Genomic DNA, 12,372 nt, shown 5'->3' with positions numbered 1-12,372 from the left:
AGAGCCCCCAGAACGCGTCCAGACTTCTCCAAATCCCGGCGCTCCAGCCTCTTTGGCCTCCGTTTGTCCTACTCCAGGGGCGGGGCTTCTCAGCGGCGCACCGACCGGCCGCCAGCAACTTTGCCCTCGGTTGTGCCGGCTGTTTGTTCGGTTGGTGACTTGGAAGGGAGGAGGGTCTGGATGCCGCATTTATGAGTTATTAAAGCAGAAAGGGAAACGCATACATAAAGAGAACCAGACAGAACTCCAGGTCTCCGGGGAACAGGGTCTAGGCGCCGGATTTCTCGGTCCTTGGAAATGATACTCGAGATTGGAAGAAGGGGGCAGGGTGGAGGGCTGCTAGGACCAGAGTGGGATGACAAAGAAAGAAAACGACTGGATGCTTCCTGACCCCGTTCTTCCCCATTGCTTGCTTTTCAGCTATGCCTCCACCGCGGGGTGATGTGACCGCCTTATTCTTGGGGCCTCCAGCCTCGGGAAAGTCCTCTCTGATTGCAGCGCTGTGCAACAAAGATGTGGAGGTGGTAGAGATCCCGGATGAACAGCCAGATCCTGGAATTCCTAGTCTGCGAGCTGCGGGCCCGGGCCTCTTCCTGGGCGAGCTGAGCTGCCCACCCGCAGTGCCAGGGCCCTGGGCAGCGGAGGCTAACGTGCTGGTATTGGTGCTGCCCAGCTCCGAGGGGAACGACGAGCCCTTGGCCCCAGCGCTTGGGGAGGCAGCGCGGGCCGCCCTGGCCCGAGGGACTCCGCTGCTGGCTGTGCGGAACCTCCGTCCTGGGGATTCACAGAGTGAAGCCCAGGCCAGGGATCAGACAGCGGCCTTGCTGGACAGTGCGGGTTTGGGAGCTGTGCCTCTCTACGTGCTACTGGCTGACTGCGGCAGCAGCGACAGCTGCAATGAACTGGAGCGCCTGCGGGCAGCGCTGCGGAGTCAGGCGGAGGCACTGCAGAGGTGAGCCTGGAGTTTCAGGGTGGGTTGGGGAGGCCTAGTCCTTTAGTGTAGACCTCACCCCGGAGGTGCTCATTAAGGTCTTCGAGATCCTACTCTCTGCGAGTTTGGGGCAGGCCTTAAAGGCAGTGGTGGAATTCAGATAATTTAACAACCGGTTCTCTGCCATAATGACCATTTTGAGTTTAAAAAAGCGATGTACGGAAAGGTAGTTTATTACTTTATGCATTTAATACTTAAATAACAAAAAAGTAAACAAAATTAGATTATAAGAATTTTAAAATAATGAGAAAATATTAAATACCTGACAAAAAACCCCCAATGAAACAGTTAATCAATTTCCATATTGATTCCTTCTTTTTTTTAAAGTGAGAGGGGGGGAGGGAGGAAGGCAAAGAGACAGACTCCCGCATGCAGCCCCACCGCAATCCACCAAGCAAGCTCCTACAGGGGGATGCTCTGCCCATCTGGGGCGGGTGCTTTGTTGCTTGGCAATGGAGCTATTTCAGTGCCTGAGGCAGGCCATGGAGTCATCCTTGGGGAGGAGGGGCAACCTGCTCAAACCTTCCTGAACCATGGTGCCTGAGGAGGGGAAGAGAGAGAGAGAGAGAGAGAGAGAGAATGAAGAGGGGTGGAGAAGCAGATGGTCCCCTCTTCTGTGTGCCCTGACCGGAATTCAGAATTGAACCGGGACTTCCACACCTGGGCTGGATGCTCTAGTGCTGAGCCAACTGGCCAAGGGCCCATATTGCTTTTTTTTTTTTGGACAGAGAGTCAGAGAGAGGGATAGATAAGGACAGACAGGCAGGAAGGGAGAGAGAATCTCTCTCCGTTTTATTTTTAAAGACTTGATTCATTTTAGCCTGACCAGGCGGTGGCACAGTGGATAGAGCGTCAGACTGGGATGCCGGAGGACCCAGGTTCGAGACCCTGAGGTCACCAGCTTGAGCACGGGCTCATCTGGTTTGAACAAAGCTCACCAGCTTGAACCCAAGGTCGCTGGCTTGAGCAAGGGGTTACTCTGTCCGCTGTAGCCCCCCCATGGTCAAAGCACATATGAGAAAGCAATCAATGAACAACTAAGGTATCCCAATGAAAAACTGATAATTGATGCTTCTCATCTCTCTCCGTTCCTGTCTGTCTGTCCGTCTCTATCCCTCTCTCTGACTCTCTCTCTGTCTCTGTAAAAAAAAAAAAAAAAAAAAAAAAGACTTCATTTTAGAGAAGAGAGAATCAGAGAGAGGGATAGATAGGGACAGGCAGGCAGGAAGGGAGAGAATCTTTCTCTTTTTTTTTTAAGACTTTATTAACTCATTTTAGAGATGAGAGAGAGAGAATGGGGGGAGGAGCAGGAAGCATCAACTCCCATATGTGCCTTGACTGGGAAGGCCCAGGGTTTCAAACTGGCGACCTCAGTGTTCCAGGTTGACACTTTATCCACTGCGCCACCACAGGTCAGGCTAGAAGCATCAGTTCTTTGTTGCGACACTTTAGTTTATTGATTGCTTTCTCATATGTGCCTTGACCATGGGACTATAGCAGACCTAGTACCCCTTGCTCAAGCCAGCGACCTTGGGTTAAGCTGGTGAGCTTTGCTCAAACCAGATGAACCCATGCTCAAGCTGGTGACCTCAGGGATTTGAACCTGAGTCCTCCATGTCTCAGTCCAATGCTCTATCCACTGTGCCACCGCTTGGTCAGGCGCCCATATTGCTTCTTGATTGGCATCCTCTCTTGGAATTTTTTTCACCTATGGATGGAATGAACATCACTGAGGGTGCTTAGAATATGCTGTTGCGTAGATGAACACTAAAAAAAGAGTAAGGCTGACCTGACTAGGTGGTGGCGCAGTGGATAGAGCGTCGGACTGGGATGCGGAAGGACCCAGGTTCGAGACCCCGAGGTCGCCAGCTTGAGCGCGGGCTCATCTGGCTTGAGCAAAGAGCTCACCAGCTTAGACCCAAGGTCGCTGGCTCCAGCAAGGGGTTACTCAGTCTGCTGAAGGCCCGCGGTCAAGGCACATGTGAGAAAGCAATCAATGAACAACTAAGAAGTCGCAACGCGCAACGAGAAACTGATGATTGATGCTTCTCATCTCTCTCCGTTCCTGTCTGTCTGTCCCTGTCTATCTCTGCCTCTGTAAAAAAAAAAAAAAGAGTAAGGCTGGACCAGGCGGTGGCGCAGTGGCTAGAGCGTCGGACTGGGACACGGAGGACCCAGGTTCGAAACCCCAAGGTTGCCAGCTTGAGCAAGGGGTCACTTGGTCTGCTGTAGCCTCCCTGGTCAAGGCACATATGAGAAAGCAATCAATGAACAACTAAGGTGCCTCAATGAAGAATTGATGCTTCTCATCTCCTTTCCTGTCTGTCTGTCCCTATCTGTCCCTCTCTCTGTCTCTCTGTGCCTCTGTCGCACACACACACAAAAGAGTAAGAACTGTAAATTTATGATTTCCACAATGGGCAGCTGCCCAGGCACCAACCTTAGAGAGAACCTTGATTACCAAGTGACATTTTAAAAACCGGTTTGCTGAATTGAACAAAAAATTAGGCATCAGTTCTGCTGAACTGGTGCAAACCAGCTGAATACCACCACTGCTTAAAGGGATATCTGCTGGAAGCCCTGCACCTGAATTAAGGTCTCTGCCCTTAGCACAGGGTCAGCAGTGCTCCAGCCAAGCTCCAGTTCTGTGCTTGACCCTCTTCTCACCTAGGCCTCGCCCTAGCCAAGGGCCAACTGGAGGTCCCAACCTGTCATGCAGGTCCTGCCTCCGGTGAGTGCTCTGAGGTCACAAGCCCCACTCCCAAATGAGAATTCTAGAAGAGGCTAGGACCTATCATCCAAGTACAGCTTTCAGGCAAAAGTTTGAAGAAGGTCTCACCCTTCCACACAACTTGTGATCTTCATGAAGCGTTTACCTGAAGACTTGTAGTCTTGAATCTTCTTCATCTTCCCCATCAGCTTGGTTCTCAAGTGACCACAGTTACCCTAAAGCCAAACCCTCAGTGAGCTTCATTATTTCTGGGTGTCTTCCCACATTACCCTTCTCTGACCTCTCATTTTTATGCCCACTTGCTGGCTACCTCCTGAATTTTCTATCCCAACACATGGTCACCTCATTTTATAAACTTCAAAATGAGGGTTGGAGTGGGGCAGCCCCTCCTCCAGGCCAACTGCTCAGCTATTTTCTCTCTCCTTTTTTTAAATTTTCTTTACTGATGTAGAGAGAGCAGGAAGAGAGAGAGAAGGAGTGGGCGGAGGGGGAAGCATCAACTCACAGTTTGTGCCTTGACCAGGCAAGCCTGGGTTTTGACCAGCAACCTCAGCACTCCAGGTCCACCCTTTATTCACTGTGCCACCTCAGGTCAGGCTGCTCAGCTATTTTCCTTAGCCACGTCCCCCTGGTAAGAACTAGTGGATGAAGTTTCTCCCTTAATCTTTGCTCCTCTCTTTACACCCAGTGTTAGGAAAGAGCCCTCTTTGACCTTGCCCATGTGAATAGGTTGGACTTTCATTTAGTCCACAATAGTCTGATTCTGTTTTTGCTCCAGGCCCACTCTCTGTGTTTTGCCCCCCTCCCCCAATAGCCTTTTCTTAACCTTGTAGGTCTTTCAAAAAAGCCTTTCCTCCAAAGACTGTGCCCCAGGGAAGATTTCGCTGGGTTTGGTTTTAGGCTCTGTTGGAAACCTAACCTTATTCAAGCTGCCCCGTCCTGGCTTTAAGTTTCTCCCTTACCTTCAGAGCTCTGGTTTCTGTTTGTTGGGCCATCGACTGGCCCCCTTCATTTACTGCTCCTGCCTTGCTGAGGATTATTTGGAAAACTCCACCCTTGTCATCATAGCTTAGTCCTGGCCCCCTAGCTAGCTCTCCAGCCTTTAGCCCCTCTTCTGCCCGTGACTCCATCCCTTTCTGTCCCCACAGGCTCCTGCCTCCTGCTCAGGATGGCTTCGAGGTTCTGGGAGCAGCTGAACTGGAGGCTGTGCGGGAGGCCTTTGAGACCGGTGGCCTGGAGGCAGCACTGTCCTGGGTTCGTGCTGGCCTGGAGCGACTGGGCAGTGCACGGCTGGACCTGGCCGTAGCCGGCACCGCTGATCTGGGCCTTGTGCTAGACATGCTGCTTGGGTTAGATCCCGGGGACCATGGTGCTGCGCCTGCTTCGGTGGCCACTGGGCCCACGGCCTACCCAGCCCCAGAGCGCCCCAATGTGGTACTCTGGACCGTGCCTCTGGGCTTGGGCTCCGTGGGCACTGCTGCCACCCCCCACCCGACCCACTACGACGCCCTCATCCTCGTTACCACTGGAGCCCCCACTGAGGAGGACTGGGCCCAGGTCCGGTCCTTGGTACTACCGGATGCCCCGCTGGTCTGCGTGCGAACAGACAGTGAGAGCGAGGATCTGGAGTCTCCAGAAGTAGAAGAGAAAGTGGAGAAGCTCAGCGGCAAGAGCTTAGAGAATGCAGGCAGAGGGGGGTTGGAGGTTGCACGCAGCGAGGGAAGGGAGACACATGACATTGGATCATGGAAAGCAGACGTTGGGGAAGGTTCAGGAAACGCAGGCAGTGAGAATTTACAGCAGGTTGGCATGGGCACGAAGCAGTCGGGCCTTGGGGACTCCGAAGGGGCAGCTGCCTGGAGCCCGGAGGATGAGGCATGGGAGGTGCTGGAGGAGGCGCTACCGCCTGTGTTCCCCCTGCGGCGGGGCGGACTGCCCGGGCTCTGCGAGTGGTTGCGGCGCGCGCTTCCCCCCGCCCAGGCAGGGGCGCTGCTGCTGGCGCTGCCACCCACGTCACCGCGTGAGGCCCGAACCAAGGCTGCGGCGCTGCGGGCTGGGGCATGGCGGCCAGCTCTGTTGGCCAGTCTGGCGGCAGCGGCAGCACCAGTACCCGGGCTCGGCTGGGCCTGTGACGTGGCACTTCTGCGGGGTCAGCTGGCAGAATGGCGGCGAGCGCTGGGACTCGAACCCGGAGCACTGGCCCGACGGGAGCGCGCTCTGGGCTTGGCGCCGGGGGAGCTGGCGAGGCGGACGCACTTCCCAGGCCCGGTGACACGCGCTGAAGTGGAGGCGAGGCTGGGGGCGTGGGCTGGCGAGGGCACCGCTGGGGGCGCAGCATTGGGTGCGCTATCCTTCCTGTGGCCGGCAGGCGGCGCGGCGGCCACTGGCGGCCTGGGCTACCGCGCGGCCCACGGCGTCCTGCTGCAGGCGTTGGACGAGATGCTGGCAGACGCGGAGGCAGTGCTAGCCCCTTCTGCGCCTGCGCAGTGAGAGGTGGGATGAGGACCAGGGCGGCTGGGGTGCTCTGCATCAGAGACTGACGACTTCAAGTCCTGTTTGGGGGAAGGGGATTTGGGCAAACTGGCATGGGATGTCTGGGCCTCTGAAATGACAAGGGTTGTACCACCACATCTGATTCTGGTTTCTTGAGGGGGATCAGACTGGCTACTGGTTGGGATATGTGACTTCTAGTCACCTGGATTCCTGGGTCTTGAAGGGGAATAGAATCTTGGGCATTGGGTCTCCTGATTTTTCTGAGGATTACAGGGCAGGACCACCATACTGTGCCCTGAAGGGAGTTGAGGGGTTAGACTTCTAGAAAAGCGTATTATCTTAGTTTCCAAGAGAATAGAAATGGGATGTATTGGACATCCAGTTGTCTGGGGGTAGGGGGATTGAAAGCCCTGATTCCTATCGAAGTGTGTCTCCATGGTACTGGGGATTCCAGGATGGAGGAAAGAGTCTGGCTACTCCAGGGAGCTGGGAATCTTGGACTTCTGAGCCACAAAGGGATATAGGGTCTAGAGTTTTTTGTTTTTTTACAGAGACAGTCAGAGAGAGGGATAGACAGGGACAGACAGGAACGGAGAGAGATGAGAAGCATCAATCATTAGTTTTTCATTACACGTTGCAACACCTTAGTTGTTCATTGATTGCTTTCTCATATGTGCCTTGGCCGTGGGCCTTCAGCAGACCAAGTAACCCCTTGCTGGAGCCAGCGACCTTGGGTTCAAGCTGGTGGGCTTTTTGCTCAAACCAGATGAGCCTGTGCTCAAGCTGGCGACCTTGGGGTCTCGAACCTGGGTCCTCTGCATCCCAATCCAACGTTCTATCCACTGCGCTACCGCCTGGTCAGGCTAGGGTCTAGGTTTTCTAGGGGGATGGGTCTGCACACAGTCTTTCAGTTCCTCAAGAAGCAGTGGACTTTGAACCTTCACTGCGGAGGGACAGTCTCTGGGTCTCAGATTCCTGGCTCACAAGAGTGTGGACCTTGGTTCCTAATTCCTGGATGGTGGGAGGTCTGCATCTAGAGGAGAGAACGGGTGGGGGTGGGGGTGGGGGTGTGTGCTGTGTAACAGGGTTAGAAACTCTGCAGTCTCTCTTGGGGAGTAGAGAGGTGTTTAATATTGGACCCAAACTCCTTTCCTAGCTGTTGTGGGAAAGATGGCCACTCAAAAATGAGGGGAGGCCTGACCTGTGGTGGCGCAGTGGATAAAGCGTCGACCTGGAAATGCTGAGGTCGCCGGTTCAAAACCCTGGGCTTGCCTGGTCAAGGCACATATGGGAGTTGATGCTTCCAGCTCCTCCCCCCTTCTCTCTCTCTGTGTCTCCTCTCTCTCTGTCTCTCTCTCTCTTCTCTAAATGAATAAATAAAATAATAATAAAAAATTTAAAAAAAAATGAGGGGAGAAGACAAAAGGGGCATGGTTGTCTTTGAGGGTAACCAGACACCAGGGATGAGGCCATCTGGGTATGCAAGGGCAGGAACCCATACCTCAGAGGTGTCTTCTGCAAATCTCATAGATTTGGGTGCTGGAAACTGTCCATCTTTCTGTAACTGAGAAGAGCTAAGACTGCCCCCATTTCATAGGTGCTGAGTGATTTGGGAGCTCTCTGGGTGTCTGTTCCTCTGTCCCACTCTCCTTTAGAGGTTTCTACTTTTGGACTTGGTTTCTTCTTTTATTAAACCTGAACCCTTTTTGGCCTTGGTATTTTGTACAACTGCCTTTTGGAGAAGCAGCTGTACTGCTGCACTAATCCAGATGTTTCTATGTTGGCTCCCATGGGCATGCTCAGGAAGCTCTGCCTTCTGGTATGTACAGAGAGTGCCACAGTGAGCAAGGGACCCAAAGGACAGCTGGGCATTGTTCCAGCCTGTGGGAATGTGCCCTAAGTGAGGCAGAGGCAGAGACCACAGTGTCTGGAATGTTCTAGGCTGCCACCTAAATGCAGAGGAGCAGCCTGAGGTCAAAATTCTTCAGTGTCAAAAACAGAAAGTGGGGGGTGCTGAGAGGCCATCTAGTAGAATCTCTTTTTTGATAGTTGAGGAGAGCAAAGTCCAGAGAGGGCAGACTCTAGGCCCAACAGCACACAGCAAGGCCCTGTGTGATCGATCCTTGCCTGTTCTCATTCTCTGCCCCACCCCATCCCCCCAACCAGCTTGCTAGATCTTCCTTCTGATGCTTGCATGGGCCACCTTGGGTCCTGCCTCAGGACCTTTGCACTTCTGTTCATGCTACCTAGAATGCTCTGCCCTCCAGATTCCATGAGTGGCTCCTTTCGTCAGTCAGGTCTCAGCCCAAATGTCCCCTCAGGGAGGCTCTCCCTGACCACTCTAACTGAAGCAGCCTCCCCCCCCTCCATTATTTATCTCAGTTGGTCAGTTTTCCTTGTAACAGTTATTACTTTAGAAAATTATTTATTTACCTATTTATTAACGATTATCCCCTTATCTGTCTTGTTCTCTGCTCTACCCCCAGTGCCTGGAATAATGCTTGAAACACAGTAAACACTTAGTAAATGTTGCTTTAATTCATTAGTGGCGGATCCAGGTCTGGAATGTAGATTGTTGGCCTCTTGTCACAAGATGGAAAAAGATTGAGATGAGAGGCACATCTAATGGGATGTGCCTGTCTGGGAGGTCAGGGGACCTGGAAAACAAGCACAGCTTTGCCACTGTCACTCTGGGTGACTTGGTCCAGTGCCTTATTTTCTTGCCTGTGAAATGAACATGCTGGATGACGACCATAACTATTTCTGAGGTCCTGTTTCCTTTGACAGCTCAAGACAAGGGTAACTGATCTAAGGGACAGATACTTGAGGGCTGGCTCCTGCATCTTCAGCTTGAACTCCCACCACTGGCACAATTTGTCCCATCCAAAACGAGATGAACAAGATGGGAAAAAGCATTTGGCTCTATATCAAATGGCTCTAGGCATTGTCAAAGCTCTCAGCCTTAGGGAATGAAATTCTATTAGCCTAGCTCTAGGGTCAGACAGTCCTGCTGACTTTGGGGGTGACCTTGGGCAAGTCACTCGGCAATTGCATTTACCTCTCAGAGTTATTGTGAGAAGTCGGTGCATGTACTTAGGTACATGCATTTTCTCGCATGTCATACTGCATCCCCTCCTGAGAAACCTGGCACTCTGGGAGCTCAAGAGGTAATCTGGTTGTCTTTGCCCACCTGCCCTCAGCCCTGGTCAGCACCAAGATAACTCTAGTCTGGGCACCTTTGCTCAGAGTGCCCTCTTTTTCTGCCACCTTGACACCATCTCTGATTCCATCCTGTCTGACATCTCTGCTCTGTGCTCCCTGCTCCAGATTCCCTCTGCCCTTATGCCATGGAGATCATCTCTGAGAAAGCAAGACCCAGTTTTATTTGTGTGTGTCTCTGCCATTGGGGAGTGCTGATTGTGTTACTGTAGGTGATTATATATTGGCACTCTTGAGTGTCACAACTACCTTTTGTAGTGGTTGCCTTTTAAACCTTGACTTTTGATGACATTGAGTTTTAGGTTTTTTGGAGGCACAAGGTTGCTAGTGAGACATCTGTGTCTGGGAGCATCCAAGCAGAAAAAACTGAACCTCCCTTTTGGACAGATTATTGGCTGCCATTAGGGTGTTTCTATGTGGCACCTCTAAGCTGAAAGACTGTCAAAGGCAAGAATTCAAGGAAATGTGTACTGAATCTTGGCGTTGCCATCTGCCCGAAACAGAAGAGGCAGAAAGGACTTGAGGATGAGACAGTCTCATCACCTTAGCTGAGTTAACTCATTTCTGGATAATGATGGTGGGACTTGTGTCCATTGGGGTGAAACATAAAGGGGTGAATCAAGGGTGTGGCTGGCCTGTAGTGCTTTTTGGAGGAGTGAATAAAAATGAGTAGAAATGCCATTCTGTGTGTTCTTTTGGGATCTTAACTGGAGCTGGAAGCCTGGACTACTAGATCTGAGGGAGGAGGACATCAAGGGTGGGGCTCTTGGGCCCCAGGAGGGGAAGGACAGTAGGGGTTCTATACAGGAAAGACTCTCTTGGGCTGGAGTCAAGAGACTTTATTTGTATCTGAGTTTTGCCTCCCTGGAGATTGGGGTGGACCAGTGACTGTTTCGACCTTGGAAACTTATGATGGTAAAGCATCTCAGATCTGGAACCAGCTTGGCCCATTTATACCTCCAGTTTGTTCAGCCTCTCTGTAACCATGCCCTTGGATGGTCCCTTCTCATTCTGACTCTAGACCTGGCCATGTGATTTGCTTGGCCTCTGGGACGTTAGGAAACATGATGCAAGCAGAGGCTTGGGAGGTGCTCATGCGCAGGGCCTTTCTCTCTTGCTGCCCTGGGAACCCCTGCCATCACTGCTATATCAGGAAGTCCTGGCTGATCGGCTGGGTGATAAGAGATATGGCCTAGTGGCCTTGACACCCAAACCCACAGCCAGCCAACCCTCTGAAACAGAGCCGCCTAGTTGACAGGCAACTGAACCCAGCAGCGACCAGCAGAAGTGCCCAGCTGACCTTAGACCAAGTTGTCAAGCCATAGAATCATGAGCAAAATAAAAGGTGATTGTTCTAAGCCAATAAATTTTAGAGTGGTTTGTGATGGAGCAAAAGATAACTATTATAGGGAACTATTGTTCCCTCTGTGTACATAACCAAATAAAATTTTGAGCTCTGCCACTTTTTAGCTGTGCAAGCTCTGATGTGACATCCCTTCTCTGAGCCTCGGATTCTTTTCCTGAAAACAGGAATTAAAATAATAGTGCCTATCACATGGAGTTGTGAAGATAAAATGAGAATGAGCCCCTAAGAAGCTGCGGTGCCATTCATGCTGTTTATGAAACATGTCCATGTCAGAGGGCAGGGTTGCCCTTCCTGGCCCCCATGGGCTTTGGTGGGGCCATGTGACCAGCTACATCTGATGTGTCAGGTCACTTTTGAGTCGCAGCATTTAATCACCCATGTGAGATGGACAGTGTTCAACTTGGTTGCTGCTCTATGATGATAAACAGAACACCTGTGGAAGGTGCCGAACATGCAGGTGAAGGAAGAATCAACCTTTTTGTGGGTGGGTATTTGTTCAGCAAATACCATTCCTCTTTCTTTCATGGGAGGGAGAGAATATTCCCCTGTTCTTGTGGCTTTGAACATATGATTCACTTTACTCAATGGAATGTTAGCAGACCTGACCCCAGCAGAAGGCTTCATACACTTGGCCTTTGTGCTCCTTTGATCTGCCAGGGAGCCACTGATCCCAGAAGATTGTGGAACCCCAAAGAGGAGAACTTGAATCCTCCCCTAACTATACCCAAATCAGTCAATGCACAGCCAGAAGCAGAACAGCCCCAGAAACCCACAAACCCTTACAAAAAGGAATGCTTGTTCTTATAAGTCGGTTTTAAGATGCTTTGTTAAACAGTGTTACAGCACATGGATTGACTAATACAACTTTGTCATTTTAAACCACTGAGATTGGGATGTCTTTGTTACTGTAGCTTAATCTAGTCCAGGGGTTGGGAAACTTTTTGGCTGAGAGAGCCATGAACACCACATATTTTAAAATATAATTCTGTGAGAGCCATACAATGACCCATGTACGTAAGCATTATCCAATAAAAATTTGGTGTTGTCCCGGAAGACAGCTGTGATTGGCTCCAGCCACCCACAACCATGAACATGAGCGGTAGGAAATGAATGGATTGTAATACATGAGAATGTTTTATGTTTTTTAACATTTTTTTATTAAAGATTTGTCTGCAAGCCAGATGCAGCCATCAAAAGAGCCACATCTGGCTTGCGAGCCATAGGTTCCCGACCCCTGATCTAGTCTGTCCTGATCAAGGACAATGTTTAACACCTACCGATTAATAATCATTCAGTAATGACAGCTATTGTGATGATTACTATTCACTCAGCTATTGAATATATTATCTCTAGAAGCAACACTGTCCCAAAGGTGCAAGGCACTGCATTAAGTACTTTTTCAGTTTTCTTTCATTTGAATCTTAAAATAACTCTATGAAGTTATAACTACTAATATCCACATTTTAAAATTTTTATTTATTTGGCCCTGGCCGGTTGGCTCAGTGGTAGAGCGTCGGCCTGGCATGCAGAAGTCCTGGGTTCGATTCCCGACCAGGGCACACAGGAGAAGCG

General features: G+C 51.1%; 1 protein-coding gene across 1 annotated transcript; it reads left to right on the top strand.

Moving 5' to 3' along the window:
- Positions 1 to 3: 3 nt before the first annotated feature.
- Positions 4 to 11,903, top strand: IRGQ (immunity related GTPase Q). The gene is made up of 4 exons (XM_066373706.1): positions 4 to 150; positions 421 to 952; positions 4,871 to 7,409; positions 7,632 to 11,903. Exons 2-3 carry the CDS (start codon positions 423 to 425, stop codon positions 6,210 to 6,212), a joined length of 1,872 nt encoding a protein of 623 aa, XP_066229803.1. The 5' UTR covers positions 4 to 150; positions 421 to 422; the 3' UTR covers positions 6,213 to 7,409; positions 7,632 to 11,903.
- The last annotated feature ends 469 nt before the right edge of the window (positions 11,904 to 12,372 follow it).

Source organism: Saccopteryx leptura, chromosome 3 (assembly GCF_036850995.1).
Source record: "Saccopteryx leptura isolate mSacLep1 chromosome 3, mSacLep1_pri_phased_curated, whole genome shotgun sequence".
Lineage (NCBI taxonomy): Eukaryota > Metazoa > Chordata > Mammalia > Chiroptera > Emballonuridae > Saccopteryx > Saccopteryx leptura.
This window is presented reverse-complemented; position numbering and strand designations above follow the sequence as displayed.